Genomic DNA, 15,459 nt, shown 5'->3' on the forward strand with positions numbered 1-15,459 from the left:
TGAGCACCGAGCCTGCCCAACCTTACCTGGTTGAATGCTCCCCGTAGCCAGGCCAATGCGGGGAGGTGGAATAACCCGCACTGGACTGTGCTGGCGAACTGGGGACACCATGCGTAAGGCTGGTGCCATGTACACCGGCCCGAGGAGACGCACTGGAGACCAGCTGCGTTGAGCCGGCTTCATGGCACCTGGCTCGATGCCCACTCTAGCCCGGCCGATACGTGGAGCTGGGATGTACCGCACCGGGCTATGAACACGTACAGGAGACCCCGTGCGCTCTTCCGCATAACACGGTGTCTGCCCGTACTCCCGCTCTCCACGGTAATCACACACCTCAGGGCGAGTACCGTGTATACTACCCCAAACCAACAGCTCTCTCTCTTCGCTCTCCTCCAGTTCTACCAACAACTCATCGAATGTCTCATAATCTCCCATCCTTTCACTTTCCTCCAATCTGTCCAATAACTCCTCCACATTCTCCGACTCGTACCTCAATTTCGCCAACTGCTCCTTATGGTAAGCACGGGGAACTGGCTCAAGTCTCCTACTTGACCCAGCTACACTCCCCGTGTGCCCCCCCGCAATAAAAATTTTTGGGAGCCTCTTGTGCTTCCAGCCGCTCTGCCTTGCTAGCTCCTGCTGCTGCTGCTGCTGCCGCTGCTTCCCGTAGCCACGCTGCTTGGTCCGAGTATGGTGGGTGGTTCTGTTACGGCTTTCTTCCTGGGATGAAGGAGAGGACCAAAACGCAGTGCGGCTAGTGTTCAACATGATTTAATAAAGATAATAACGTGAACACTACAAGCAACAAAACAATAAATGTGAAAACCGAAAACAGTCCTATCTGGTGCAGAACACAAAGACAGGAAACAACCACCCACAAACCCCAACACAAAACAAGCCACCTAAATATGGTTCCCAATCAGAGACAAYGACAAAGACCTGCCTCTGATTGAGAACCATATCAGGCATACATAGAAATGGACAAACTAGACACACAACATAGAATGCCCACCCAGCTCACGTCCTGACCAACACTAAAACAAGTAAAACACACAAGAACTATGGTCAGAACGTGACAGTGTATGTAAACTTCCGACTTTTTGGGTTACTACATGATTCTATATGTGTTATTTCATAGTTTTGATGTCTTCACTATTATTCTACAAAGTAGAAAATAGTTAAAATAAAAACCTTGAATGAGTAGGTGTGTCCAAACTTTTGACTGGTACTGTATGTCCCTCTCTTATTTATTATTTATCATGTTTTCTTTATTATATATACTTTTTTATTGGTTATTATTTTGATATTGATTACTGCACTGTCGGATAGAGCATTCAAGTTAAGCATTTCACTGTACTTGAGCATGTGACGATAAAACTGGAACTTGGTCACAACAACCAGGAAAGCCAATTCTTTACAGTAGAACAGAGTGAGGGTTGGACTGGTTATGTCCGTTATCGATGATGTCTTCTCAGTAGGAATGTGTCATTTTGTGTTGAGGAGATGGAGACAGCATGAAGGCTGCCTGCATCACCGCCACAGCTCCCATGGATTTATGAAGGACAAATTAGGATTGATGAAGTTGAACTGGGGATATTTTTTTTAACTAATCTATCAGATTCATTGAACACAGTTTGTTACTTCAACTTCAGTTATATTGACATGTGCTCTTCCTCTCCCAGACCTTTGTTTCGAGGAAACTCAGATGTTGATCAGCTGGGCAAGATTTTAGAGTAAGTACCATGTTGTACGTCATATTTACAGTTTTAACAATCAATTGGCAAATAATGAGGATTGTTATTATGATGATGGCGGTAATGATGACGACGAAAATAGTGTTGGTGATGATGATGATGATGATAATGATGATGATCCTTCAGTGTGGTCGGGGTTCCCTCGGTGGAGGACTGGCCCCAGGAAGTAGCCCTACCACAGAGTGCCTTCTCCCCACGACCCCCTCAGCCAATCGGAGAACTTGTCCCTGACATGGACGAGCTGGGGAAATCTCTTTTACTCGTGAGTATCAGACACACACACACACTCTCTCTCTCACACACACTCAAAATACAGTACATACTGTTTCAAATGGATTTGTCCGAAAGGAATGAAACTCACACTTTTCTTTTTGTTAAGGAAAATGTTATAATAATAATATTTGTTTTTATCTTTCTCCATGCAGCAATTCCTGGCTTTTAATCCCTCCAGAAGGATATCAGCGTTTGCTGCTCTGACCCACCCCTACTTCCAGAGTGTGGATAGTGACACTAAGAGTGTGTACATCCAGCCCATCGGCAGCAACAAGCCCACCCTGGAGGAGAGAACTGCCTGACAGCCCCCTGGCCAAGGACTGGACTGGCCTGACAGAGAGGGAGAGAAAGAGAGGGATGGACACAAAGACTGAGAAAGAGAGCAATAAACAGAGACATTTGATTCCAAAAGGCAACAGTGCTGTCTTCCACAATTTACCGATTTGAATGCTGCTTTTTAGGATACTTAAAAAAAAAGTTTAAACAATGCAAGGACCCCTGAAGCTGAGATGTACTGCCACCAGGGGATAACCTCTGGATGTCCAGGAGCTGCTGCCTCTTGTCTCTCCTTCCTTAGCTTGAGGAGAGGCTCCTCGGTGGGGGAACACCAAGCAACAAGGGTAGGTCGGCATGGACCTCACCTGGAGCTCACCTTCACAACAACCGAGAGAGGTGACACACACACACACACATTTTAATCCAATGCAGGAGGACCTCACACACTGCCTAGTGCTTCTTCTGGTCCAAACAAACACGTGTGTTTTGATATCACTGCCACCTACAGGTTGTCCTGTGTTACTGCAGGCCAGAGCAGGATTTCTGATGGGCTTCATCTTATAAGACTTTGACTGGTGCGAACAGAAAAGACTGAAAATGTGTCACTTTGAGGTCCTCTTATGGCATTCGTACTTCAGTGTCATAAACTGTGATGAAATCTGATTGCCTCCATTCGAGACTCTATGTATGACCTGATGCACAGGGCATAGTAAAGTGACTGTTGAATGAGAATAAGGTCGACGTACGCACTATTCAGCACAATTACATTTGGCATAAAAGCATGATTCTGTATTTCCTAACTTAATTTTAAAGTTATTGACAGTTGATGTCTTATTTTCTATTTTGTCTTAATTTTATTGGACTTTAACAACATGTGAGAATTTAAATGTAAATCTCTGGTAAGATCTAGAAAGAATACAAGGTAATATCCAAGGGAGGAAAGGTTTGACAATGTGAGGCATGTAGAATGGTATAGAGCTAGATACTGCACTAATACTGTCAGTAGTGGTGAATAGCTGGTTTTACTTGCATATCCAGCACACTGACATGTGTAGCAGGATAGTAGTAAGGTTAGTGTAGGTGTGGGTCAGTGAAATGTTCTTCGTTGGGAGATTTTTTAGAGAGAAAAGGCAGGCTGATACGTCGGATTCAGAGGAGGTTGAACATTGTACCTGCTTCATTTAGACTGAGTCTGTAAGGGTTACATAGAAACATACAGGGGTTCATGTCGAAACACACAGCTGTTCTGTGGTAAGTTGTTTTAATACCCTACGTATTATGCTCACTTTGATTCAATATGACTAGCTAGAGTGCTTTCAGAGTTGCTCCCTCTGTGGGATTGGAAAATAGTTTATTTGTTTGTAAAACTTCTTACTGCACAGTAATACATCTAGACCATAACTTTCCCTCTGGTATATCTAGTGCTGCTAGCACACAAATACACTCAGGATCTTATTAGAAATCAAATCAGAAATCATTCTGACACACTTTGCACATTCATGATTAGACTCCATCAACTGTTTCATTGGATGATGTTAATTGATCAACTGTTTCATTGGATGATGTTAATTGATCAACTGTTTCATTGGATGATGTTAATTGATCAACTGTTTCATTGGATGATGTTAATTGATCAACTGTTTCATTGGATGATGTTAATTGATCAACTGTTTCATTGGATGATACTTGATCAACTGTTTCATTGGATGATGTTAATGCTACAACATGATTGTGCTTCTATACTCATATTACAGAATTCCTGACCGTGTGAATCAAACTGCACGTTTGCTACGATACAGTATGTTTGATATCTTACTTGTTTTTCAGTGTGGGGGCGCATATGGTTTAATCTAATACATGATAAAATAAAAAACCACATGAAAGAATTTTGGACTGAGCTCCCCTCTCCATGTAGAGTTGTTTTGTACTCATCTCTGTCCTGTCAGATGATTCATGCCATTGATGGATACATTGCAGACTTCATATTACAACTCTCTAGAAATAGGGATTGTCAAGCTTTCTTGGTATCGGTCAGTTCTACGTCAACTGCCCTAATAAGTAGACTGTCATCATTGTAGTCTACATTATATCAACTTGAAGCGATCAATGTATGTTTTTGTTTGGTTTAAGAGGTTTATTGATCATTTGTAACTTAAAACATGGGACAGGAATACTTTTGTCTATGTAATATAAAATAATAAAAGTATACTTTTTTACAGACACCTACATGGGGTCTGCCATAGATTTCCAATGATTGCAGAAATGCACCTATGATAGCTCTGTATTGCAAATACCCTTTAGCCAATGAACAGTACTGAAACATTTAGTATTTTAGCACATTTTCTAAGCTCCGAGGATGAAAGTAAAGGCCACAAATGTATTTGAAATGCCAACTTGTGACATGGTAACTTCATTTACAATGATGATATGGAGATAATGGGCATTATGTTTACATGAATAAATGCCACCAGTGGTGATTGCTTCATGTTGCACCATTTTAATAAAAAATATGCTTTGTATATGTGAGCGTTCTTATTTGGGATTCATGCAAATAACAAAATAATATTGTGATTAATATTACATTGGGTTGTATTAGGCTGTGGAATGTATGGATATTTTGTTGTGGTATTTAAATGTTAACATGTGAAGCTGTAAAAAATGATGAAAAAGCACATTTTTCTGTGATAGTTTCTGATGTACAATCTTTAAAGAATGTGTAAAGAATTCTATTTTACATTACAAGACAAAAGGTGTACTGTAAGTGCCTTTGAAAGGGGTAGGGTAGTAGGTGTAAGGCACACCGGTTTGAGTGTGTCAAAAACTGCACCACTGCTAGGTTTTTCATGCTCAACAGTTTCCCGTGTATTTTTTAACCGTTATCTGACTAGGCAAGTCAGTTAAGAACAAATTCTTATTTTCAATGACACCTAGGAACAGTGGGTTAACCCACCCTGCCTTGTTCAGGGGAAGAACGACAGATTTGTAACTTGTTGGCTCGGGGATTCGATCTTGCAACCTTTCGGTTACTGGTCCAACGTTCTAACCACTAGGCTACGCTGCCATGTATCAAAAATGGTCCACCACCAAAAGGACATCCTGCCAACTTGACACAACTGTGGGAAGCATTGGAGTCAACATGGACCAGCATCTCTGGAATGCTTTCGACACCTTGTAGAGTCCATGCCCCGACAAATTGAGGCAGTTATGAGGGCAAAAGGGGGTGCAACTCAATATTCTGAAAGTGTTCCTAATGTTTTTGTGTGTATAGACAGTATGGACAGTATATGAATAGAAAAGGTGTGTACAGTAGTTATATAGGATGAGCCTTGACTGAAATACAATATATACATATGAAGTGTGTAAAACAGGATGTAAACATATTAAAGTGACCAGTGTTCCATGAAATTCCCTGTATTAGGTCAGTTAGGTTCACACTTTATTTTAAGAATGTGAAATGTCAGAATAATAGTAGAGAGAATGATTTATATCAGCTTTTATTTCTTTCATCACATTCTCAGTGGGTCAGAAGTTTACATACACTCAATTTGAATTTGGTAGCATTGCCTTTAAATTGTTTAACTTGGGTCAAACATTTCAGGTAGCCTTCCACAAGCTTACCACAATAAGTTGGGTGAATTTTGGCCCATTCCTCCTGACAGAGCTGGTGTAACTGAGTCAGGTTTGTAGGCCTCCTAGCTCGCACACAATTTTAGTTCTGCCCACAAATTTTCTATAGGATTTAGGTCAGGGCTTTGTGATGGCCACTCCAATACCTTGATTTTGTTGTCCTTAAACCGTTTTGCCACAACTTTGGAAATATGCTTGGGGTCATTGTCCATTTGGAAGACCCCTTTGCGACCAAGCTTTAACTTCCTGACTGATGTCTTGAGATGTTGCTTCAATATATCCACGGTATTTTCCTCCCTCATGATGCCACCTATTTTGTGAAGTGCACCAGTCCCTCCTGCAGCAAAACACCCCCACAACATGATGCTGCCACCCCCGTGCTTCACGGTTGGGATGGTGTTCTTCGGCTTGCAAGCCTCCCCTGTTTCCTCCAAACATAACGATGGTCATTATGGCCAAACAGTTCTATTTTCTTTCATCAGACCAGAGGACATTTCTCCAAAAAGTACGATCTTTGTCCCCATGTGCAGTTGCAAACCATAGTTTTCTCTAAGCTGTAGCAACTTAAAGTTTATTTTATTGTATTCACAACCGCCTGACATTTTTATTTTGGTAAAATAAATATTTTGTGTGTTAAATGTGTTTCCACTGGCATTATTGTGTATAATCTTAACAACACAATTCCTGTTATTTTATAAAGGTAAATGTCTACAAGGGTTTTTTATGATGGTGTTTGTATTTATTTATCTTTTTACCGCTATGGGGCAGTAATTTCCTTAGCGCAACTGTACGAAATAAGGTACTGTGGTCTTTGATTGTACCAAGGATGTTTTACTAAACCAAGATAGACGACAGCCGACCCGATGGGAACAAAATTAGTCTAGTGGGCAGAACAAGCAAGGTGGGCAGAGCCAAGCACGAACTAGCAAGATCCTATTGGCGCGTTGTAGCATCATCTGCATATTTCCGTTTAGGGAACGCTTACTTTATGAAGTGCGCTTGTGCAATAACTCAATTCGCATTTGCACTCCTAAACATCGCGATTTTTTAAAACTTTTGCAAAGAGTAAAGTCTACCAAACTTAGTCCACTCTTTTCATTACATATTCTAGTTTAGGGAACAGAAAACTGTATTGAGATCAAATGTTTAATCGATGAGAAAATTGCAGAACGTCGGCCAAAATTAATCTCGTTCCATCTTCTCCCACTGCCTGCCAGTGGGCTTCCTCTCACTATCAGTTTTTACCAGTTTTGGTAGTGAGTGGAAACGCCAAGCAGACGCTTCACGTTTATACATCCGCTAAAATATCTGTATCATTGTTCTATCTGTGATTGTACTGCATGTCTGTGTCCGTCGTCAAAGACCAGTCGTCACTAGTTAAAACAGCTACAATAATTAAACCCCGCCCATTTCTACAATTTATTTTGTTATTAAAATCGGATTTAAAACCCAACCACAATACTAACCGTATACCTTACCCTAGCCTTAAATTAAGACCAAAAAACTAAAATGTTGTAGACAATTTTGACTCTGTGGCATCTGACTTTGTGGTTGTGTTACCTAGTGTGGAAACCAGCTACGTAACATCTTTAAATCATCTCACTTGTTTTAGTGGATTGATTGATATTAGCTCGATCGTAGGCTAAATCTACCGAAATGGGGAAGAGGGACAATAGAGTGGTGAGTAATGTGTTAAATAATCCCAGTTGTGTGGATATTTAGCTTTTTACGATTAATGGTATGCATGAAAACAAACGTGTTGGCTATAGCTAAAAGCGGGCACTGAAAAAAATGTTAGCTAGGCCATCTAAGCTAGTTATTGTAGCTAAGTGCGCAGGCAAATTGAATTTCATTTAAACTAGCCATATCAAAGATGCACAAATTGTAGTTATTTTAACATACGCTATGTTTATCGAACGAATATAGCTAACTAGCTAGGAAAACTAACCTGGCAGATACAGAATAACAAGTTAGCAGGTAGCTAACAAGAAGGACCGATATCCGTGCCAGAAGAATTAAACGTATCTATTTAGGTCGAAATATCAGTGTAGGTTTATAATAATATAGGTAGATGGCTAACGCATCCTGTCTGTTAACATAATCCAAAGAACGCGGACGAAAAAACGAATGTTACAGTAGCTCGCTCAACCTGCCAACTAGGCTCGAGTTCATCAGTTAGCTATCTGCTACCAATTTACTGTATGAATTTGTAAACATGTATTTTTACGGGAAGGCCATAGAGTTGTCATTGACCGCCTTGGACTTGTTTGATCCTAATAAAAGTTACTGATCGTACCAAGCTAATAAAAAGTATGGTTCGTTCGTAAATCTACTCCGATTTTCACAGCACTTTTAGTTTGAGTGCCAGAGGCCGCGGAATAATTGAGATATTTACAAACGCCATTAACTTTGTTATGACCGGTGTAAGTAAACTTCGGCAAAAGAAACTGAACAAAATTGTTGCCATAAATTTGTCACTAACCCTCATGATAACATTAAAGCACTCTAACCAGCTCTGCTAGGGCGAGTAACATTTTCAGTAAGGTGTTATTTCATTTGTCTGGAAGTAGCTAGCAAACTAGCCAACTTTGGCCAGTTAGCTTGGGTGCTTGACTGCCGTTGATCAGAACGCTCAGATCAACCCTACTCCTCGGGCAGAGCGTCCAGTGTGCACGGTGAACGCACTCTGGGACTCCACAGTTAATTTACGAACGCACCCTTTCCAATTCCTGTCTAGCTAGTGTTATTGTCAGCCAGGAACACACAGAATGTTGATCTGCTGTTTGTTTGGCAAGGTGTGTTTTGGGGATGGTAGCCAGATGTCAATGTTGAGGTGTCTGGTCTGACTGCCTCCCTTTTTTTGTTTTCAGTCTTATGTGAACCCAATAGCTGCATCACGTGCCAATGGACCCGCACCCAATGCAGGACCCTCTATCCAGGATTACCTGAGCAGACCACGGCCAACATGGTAAGCATTAAGATGACACATAGGCGTTGTGCCTGAAAAGCTTAGGTTATACAGGTTATACAACTGGCAAGTTGATCATCTGTCACTAATATTGCTGAAGAGTGTCCACGGGTAAATGGTGGATCCCTATTACCTTCTATGTGTGTAAATCTGGGTGATAAAGCATTGCTTTCTTATAATACTAGGCTACACAGTGTGAAATGCTCCCTGCAAATCACAAGAAGTTGTGGCCATGCCCTTGAATGTTTGGGCCTACGCCTCCGTCACCATTTAATTTTTTTAAATTCTTATTTCACCTTTATTTAACCAGGTAGGCTAGTTGAGAACAAGTTCTCATTTGCAACTGCGACCTGGCCAAGATAAAGCATAGCAATTCGATACATACAACAACACAGAGTTACACATGGAATAAACAAAACATACAGCTCTTTCAGAACATCAGCTATCTGGATTTGGGTGAAGGAGAAATGGTGGGGGCTTTGGCGGGTTGCTGTGGAGGGTGCCGGGCAGTTGACCGGGGTAGGGGTAGTCAGGTGGAAAGCATGGCCAGCCGTAGAGAAATGCTTATTGAAATTCTCAATTATAGTGGATTTATCAGTGGTAACAATGTTTCCTAGCCTCAGAGCAGTGGGCAGCTGGGAGGAGGTGCTCTTATTCTCCATGGACTTTAGTGTCCAAGAACTTTTTGGAGTTTGTACTACTGGATGCAAATTTCTGTTTGAAAAAGCTAGCCTTAGCTTTCCTAACTGCCTGTGTATATTTGTTCCTAACTTCCCTGAAAAGTTGCATATCACGGGGGCTATTCGATGCTAATGCAGAACGCCACAGGATGTTTTTGTGCTGGTGAAGGGCAGACAGGTCTGGAGTGAACCAAGGACTATCTATTCCGAGTTCTACATTTTTTGAATGGGGCATGCTTATTTAAGATGTTGAGGAAGGCACTTTTAAAGAATAACCAGGCATCCTCTACTGACGGAATGAGGTCAATGTCATTCCAGGATACACCGGCCAGGTCGATTAGAAAGGCCTGCCTGCAGAAGTGTTTTAGGGAGCGTTTCACAGTGATGAGGGGTGGTCGTTTGGTCGCAGACCCATTACGGATGCAGGCAATGAGGCAGTGATCGCTGAGATCTTGATTGAAAATAGTAGAGGTGTATTTGGAGGGCGAGTTTGTTAGGATCATATCTATGAGGGTGCCCGTGTTTACGGATTTGGGGTTGTACCTGGTAGGTTCATTGATACTTTGTGTGAGATTGAGGGCATCAAGCTTAGATTGTAGGATGGCCGGGGTGTTAAGCATGTCCCAGTTTAGGTCACCTAGTAGCATGAGCTCAGAAGATAGATGGGGGGCAATCAATTCACATATGGTGTCGAGGGCACAGCTGGGAGCAGAGGGTGGTCTATAGCAAGCAGCAACAGTGATAGACTTGTTTCTGGAAAGGTGAATTTTTAGAAGTAGAAGCTCGAATTTTGGGGTACAGACCTGGATAGTAAGACAGAACTCTGCAGGCTATCTCTGCAGTAGATTGCAACACTGCCCCCTTTGGCAGTTCTATCTTGGCGGGAAATAGTTAGGGATGGAGATTTCAGGGGTTTTGGTGGTTTTCCTAAGCCAGGATTCAGACACGGCTGAGACATCCGGGTTGGCAGAGTGTGCTAAAGCAGTGAGTAAAACAAACTTAGGGAGTATGCTTCTAATGTTAACATGCATGAAACCAAGGCTTTGATGGTTACAGAAGTCAATAAATGAGAGCACCTGGGGAGTGGGAGTGGAGCTAGGCACTGCAGGACCTGGATTAACCTCTACATCACCAGTTGAGAAGTAGGATAAGGGTACGGCTAAAGGCTATATGAACTGGCCGTCTAGCACGTTCGGAACAGAGAGTAAAAGGAGCAGGTTTCTGGGAACGATAGCATAGATTCAAGACATAGTGTACAGACAAAGGTAAGGTAGGATGTGAGTACATTGGAGGTAAACCTAGGCATTGAGTAATGAGAGAGATATAGTCTCTAGAGCCGTTTAAACCAGGTGATGTCATCGCATATGTAGGCGGTGGAACAACATGGTTGGTTAAGGCATATTGAGCAGGGCTAGAGGCTCTACAGTAAAATAAGACAGTAATCACTAACCAGGACAGTAATGGACGAGGCATATTGATATTAGAGAGAGACATGCGTAGCCAAGTGAACATATGGGTCCAGTGAGTGGTTTGGGCTGACTGGGGACACGGCGATTCAGACAGTTAGCAGGCCGGTGCAAACAAGCTAGTAGTTAGTAGGCCGGTGCTAATAGTTAGTAGACCGGGGCAAGCAAGCTAGCAGTTAGTAGACCGGGGGCAAGCAAGCTAGCAGTTAGCAGACCAGGGCAAGCAAGCTAGCAGTTAGCAGACCGGGGCAAGCAAGCTACAGTTAGCAGACGGGGCAGCAAGCTAGCAGTTAGCAGACCGGGCAAGCAAGCTAGCAGTTAGCAGACCGGGGCAAGCAAGCTAGTAGTTAGCAGACCGGGGCAAGCAAGCTAGCAGACGGGGTAAGCAAGCAGCAGTTAGCAGACCGGGGCTAGCAAGTTAGCAGAAGTGCCTTTGGGGGACGTCGCGATGGAGGTAAGTCTGTTTTTGCCTCTTTGTGCGGTGACGTCGTGGATTAGTAGGGTTCCAAGTAGCTCTAGGTAGCTAGCAGGCCGCGGTTAGCAGAATGGGCCTTCAGCGGAAGGCCATCAGTTGTGATCCATTGTTGAGTGATGATGATTTTTCTTCTGTCATCAGGGAAGAGGTGAAGGAGATCATAGACAGGAAGAAGAAAGGCTCCAGAGCCCTGGCGGACTTTGAGGACCAAATGAACGAGGTATTGTTAAAATGTGTGTTCTTTATTTGACTGTTATTATACTGTACAAATTCAGTGTTTTTATATTTAGCTTACATAAAACATCGCTATTTGCTTTTTATAGAATTGGAAGAAGGAGCTGACGAAGAACAGAGAGAAGTTACTGGGTGGCGTTGACAAAGACAAGGAGAAAGAGGAGAAGAAAGAGGTATGCTTCCAGTTCCATCCATGTTTAACATTTGAATACAACCATTTTGTTTTACTGTATCTACTTCTCACACCACATCTTTGTTTTGTGTTTAGAAAAAGAAGAGAGAGAAAGGAAGGAAAGAAAAAGGAAAGAAATCCAACAGGGTGAGGAAAGCTGTCTTCAATGTTTTGTTGAAGACTGGTGGTAGACATACTGCGGTAGTGTTATCTGCCCTTTAAAAATGGAAGCGTTCCACTAATATATTTTTATGTCAGCTACTGTCTTCAAATCTAATGAGCTCTGCTTTCATTGTGTTTGGTCAAGCATTCCTCTCCTTCATCCTCCTCATCAAGTTCTGATTCCTCTAGCAGCTCTTCCTCAGACTCTGAAGACGAGGTATGTACCATAGTAGTTAGTGACAAGTCTGTCAGCTTGTCCTACCGTTTACCCTATGTCACCCTATGGGCACCATAGAAAGAAATATCATTACGTCTAATTAATTATATATGGTGGGCACAAAGAGCTGTGTGAAGTACTGTGAATTAAATGTCCTGGAACTATTTTGATTTGGTTGGTTAATGAATATTGAGAAACATTATTGTCCTACTGCAATGTTTTTATCTGATGTCTGTGTGGTCAGAATGAAAAGAGCGCCAAAAGGAAAAAGAAGCGGTCCTCCAAGAAAGCATCGGATGTCTCTACTGTAGAATTGGAGCCCGGCGGCAAGGTTAGTTTGATATGGAGAATATTCCACCTTTTTCATTACGTAATGAAATAAGTCATTTTAGTTTCAGACATTTCTGCACTCTTAAATGTGTTTGAATCCCATCCATCTAGATACTTCTGGTCTAGGCCTTATGTTTTGGTTGGTCTGCACTATTCAACATTCACTTCTCAACGTTCCATCTTTATCTTAGCCCTCACCGTCATTGTGTTTGTTCAGCCATTGTTTGATTTCTGTTCATTCATTTGCAATCTTTAACTTTTTTGTTATGTGATTTCTTCACTAAATCTAAATGTTTTTATATGCAAAAAAGGTCTCCTTCCCTCATTTTGTTTCTCCTAGAAGATGAAGACAAAATATGAGCAAGAAAAGGAAAAACAACATTTATGTGGCTTTTAGTCCTTCTATTTTGTGTATTTCTGCCTGAATGGGTGTTTGAACATGCTGAGCTGTAAATGAACTTGCCGGGCTGCAGGGAACTGAGGCCTGTAAATGTTTGCCCTTCAGGGTGAGAAGAGCCGCCGGAAGAAGAGGAAAGCTGAGCGTAGCCGTAAAGACTCCTCCTCAGAGTTGTCCGCTGACTCCGACATGGAGGTTGTAAGTGTTTTTACTCTGTTCATTTGCCATGTTTAATGAAAATGTGTTATGTATTGATTTAAATGACTGCTTATATGATTTAAATCCATTTGCTCCAGGGCATACTGTAGGTCATCTGTAGTTGCGGGAACTGTTTTGTATCCTATATCATTGTGAAATACTATACTTTGCGATTGGATGTTGGGAAGCTGTCACTGGAATTTCCCAGCCATTGTGGTTTTGTAAATTTTTGCAATCTCCTGTAGGTTGAACCCAAGAAGAGGAAGAGAAGTAGTGAAGAGAAGGAGAAAGACAAAATGACAGCAGTAGGTGATTTAAGTCAGTCAAGCATACAGTAACCACAGGACGATGACGGCCACTGCCTTTTATTTTTGCCAGACAATGTTTACTGGTGCGGTGTCCGGCATGTCAGAAATGGTGACTAAATTATGTAAAAAATATATGATATCTCAGCAAAAAAAGAAACATCCTCTCACTGTCAACTGCTTTGATTGTCAATAACTTTCTTTTTTAAATTAATTTATTTTTTTACACCTTTGTTCTCACCAATTTCGTGGTATCCAATTCGTAGAAGTTAGTCTTGTCTCATCGCTGCAACTCCCATACGGACTCGGGAGAGGAGAAGGTCGAGAGCCATGCGTCCTCTGAAACACAACCCAACCAAGCCGCACTGCTTCTTGACACAATGCCCGGAAGCCAGCTGCACCAATGTGTCGGAGGAAACACCGTACACCTGGCGACCTGGTCAGCGTGCACTGCGCCCGACCCGCCACAGGAGTCGCTAGTTCGCGATGAGACAAGGATATCCCTGCCGGCCAAATCCTCCCTAACCCGGACGACTCTAGGCCAATTGTGTGCCGCCCCATGGGCCTCCCGGTCACGGCCGGCTGCGACAGAGCCTGGGCTCAAACCCAGAATCTCTGGTGGCACAGCTACCCTAGACCACTGCGCCACCCGGAGGCCCATTTTCAGCAAACTTAACATGTATGAACATAACAAGATTCAACAACTGAGACATAAACTGAACAAATTCCATAGACATGTGACTAACAGAAATTGAGTAATGTGTCCCTGAACAACGGGGGTCAAAATCAAAAGTTAGACAGTGTCTGGTGTGGCCACCAGCTGCATGAAGTACTGCAGTGCATCTCCTCTTCATGGACTGCACCAGTCATGGACTACTTGTCTCATCATCCTCTGGTGACTCCTTGTGGCGGGCCGGGGCACCTGCAGGCTGACTTCGGTAGTCAGTTGAATAGTGTTTCCTCCAAAACTTTGGTGCTTCTGGGTTAAGCGAGCGGTTTGGCGGGTCATGTTTTGGAGGATGCATGACTTGACCTTTGCCTCTCCTGAGCCGGTTGGGGAGTTGCAGCAATGAAGCAAGATCGTAATCATAAAAAATGGGGTTTAAAAAAAAAAGGTACAACATTTGTAATGTATTACATTTTGACATGTAATACAAAACTGCCTGATAAATATATTTTTCTGCACAGATTGTATATAAGAACAGAATGGAAGCCTAACACTTCCCTGTCTAACTGTTGTAAATGTTAACAGGACAAATCAAAGAAGAAGAGGAAAAAGAAGCACAAGAAACACAAAGGAAGAAGAAAAAAACATCTGACGCAGAGTTAGACTAGCGGTGTGGCTCTGTCCACTAGTAGAGAGCTTCTGCCTTCCAACTACCAACAACTCCCACCTGGGCTGCCCCCATGACTGGGGTAGTTGGTGCACTATGGGAACTGCTGGCTTGAGAGTATTAAACTAATACCGCGTTCAAAACAACTGGGAACCTGGGGGGGGGGAAACAAGCTCGTTTTGAACTGTCATCCAACTCGGAATTCCAAGTCGGAAACTCGGGCATCTTTCGAGAACTGACTTTCCGACCTGAAGATCACGGACGTTATGATTTGGCCTCGTTTATTTTCCGAGTTCCCAGTTGTCTTGAAAGCAACATAAGGACTGGTGAACTAGAATCAAACCCTCTGTGAAAACTTATTTTTGTTAGCAGAGTTTTTATCCAATCTAAATAAACGTCAATAAGGAAACCACAAGTCGTCAAGTGTGGCCCAACTGAACTGAAAAATGTGCCTATGAAAATGTACTTCCATTTTGTACACCCTTGGTGTGCTGGCCTTCTATGTATAATTTTTACTTGACAATCTCATCTTTCTAAAACTGCATCGCTAGTTACACAATGAGGTAATTTTGGGACTTTTATGCCTGTGCC

The 15,459-nt window shown here is 42.4% G+C and overlaps 2 protein-coding genes across 5 annotated transcripts in view; both read left to right on the plus strand.

The window, feature by feature from the left end:
- Nucleotides 1-2,485, plus strand: part of cdk6 (cyclin dependent kinase 6) — a 79,023-nt gene extending 76,538 nt beyond the window's left edge. Inside the window, exons 5-7 of the mRNA XM_023976129.2 lie at nucleotides 1,683-1,733; nucleotides 1,881-2,016; nucleotides 2,180-2,485. Of these exons, the coding sequence (XP_023831897.1) occupies nucleotides 1,683-1,733; nucleotides 1,881-2,016; nucleotides 2,180-2,329 (337 nt within the window). The 3' untranslated portion in view covers nucleotides 2,330-2,485. The remainder of the gene's footprint in view (nucleotides 1-1,682; nucleotides 1,734-1,880; nucleotides 2,017-2,179) is intronic.
- Nucleotides 2,486-7,354: 4,869 nt separating this feature from the next.
- Nucleotides 7,355-15,283, plus strand: LOC111956104 (protein FAM133). 4 transcript variants are annotated; one of them, XM_023976539.3, is made up of 10 exons: nucleotides 7,355-7,610; nucleotides 8,801-8,898; nucleotides 11,661-11,739; nucleotides 11,843-11,926; nucleotides 12,022-12,072; nucleotides 12,233-12,304; nucleotides 12,549-12,635; nucleotides 13,140-13,229; nucleotides 13,475-13,538; nucleotides 14,787-15,283. In XM_023976539.3, the coding sequence occupies exons 1-10, from the start codon at nucleotides 7,587-7,589 to the stop codon at nucleotides 14,867-14,869; spliced, it is 732 nt and encodes a 243-aa protein (XP_023832307.1). In that variant the 5' UTR covers nucleotides 7,355-7,586; the 3' UTR covers nucleotides 14,870-15,283. The 4 variants fall into 4 exon arrangements, with proteins under 4 accessions (XP_023832307.1, XP_023832309.1, XP_070292366.1 ...); XM_023976541.3 differs by having other exon boundaries at nucleotides 13,475-13,534; XM_070436265.1 differs by having other exon boundaries at nucleotides 13,140-13,226.
- Nucleotides 15,284-15,459: the final 176 nt, after the last annotated feature.

Source organism: Salvelinus sp. IW2-2015, linkage group LG31 (assembly GCF_002910315.2).
Source record: "Salvelinus sp. IW2-2015 linkage group LG31, ASM291031v2, whole genome shotgun sequence".
Lineage (NCBI taxonomy): Eukaryota > Metazoa > Chordata > Actinopteri > Salmoniformes > Salmonidae > Salvelinus > Salvelinus sp. IW2-2015.

What these genes read in the sequence shown, in the direction of transcription:
- LOC111956104 (XM_023976539.3), top strand. Translation starts at nt 7,587, where the DNA reads ATGGGGAAGAGGGACAATAGAGTG. An exon ending in AATTGGAGCCCGGCGGCAAG is followed by an intron (nt 12,636 to 13,139) that starts GTTAGTTTGATA and finishes TTTGCCCTTCAG; the next exon opens with GGTGAGAAGAGCCGCCGGAA. An exon ending in AGACAAAATGACAGCAGTAG is followed by an intron (nt 13,539 to 14,786) that starts GTGATTTAAGTC and finishes AAATGTTAACAG; the next exon opens with GACAAATCAAAGAAGAAGAG.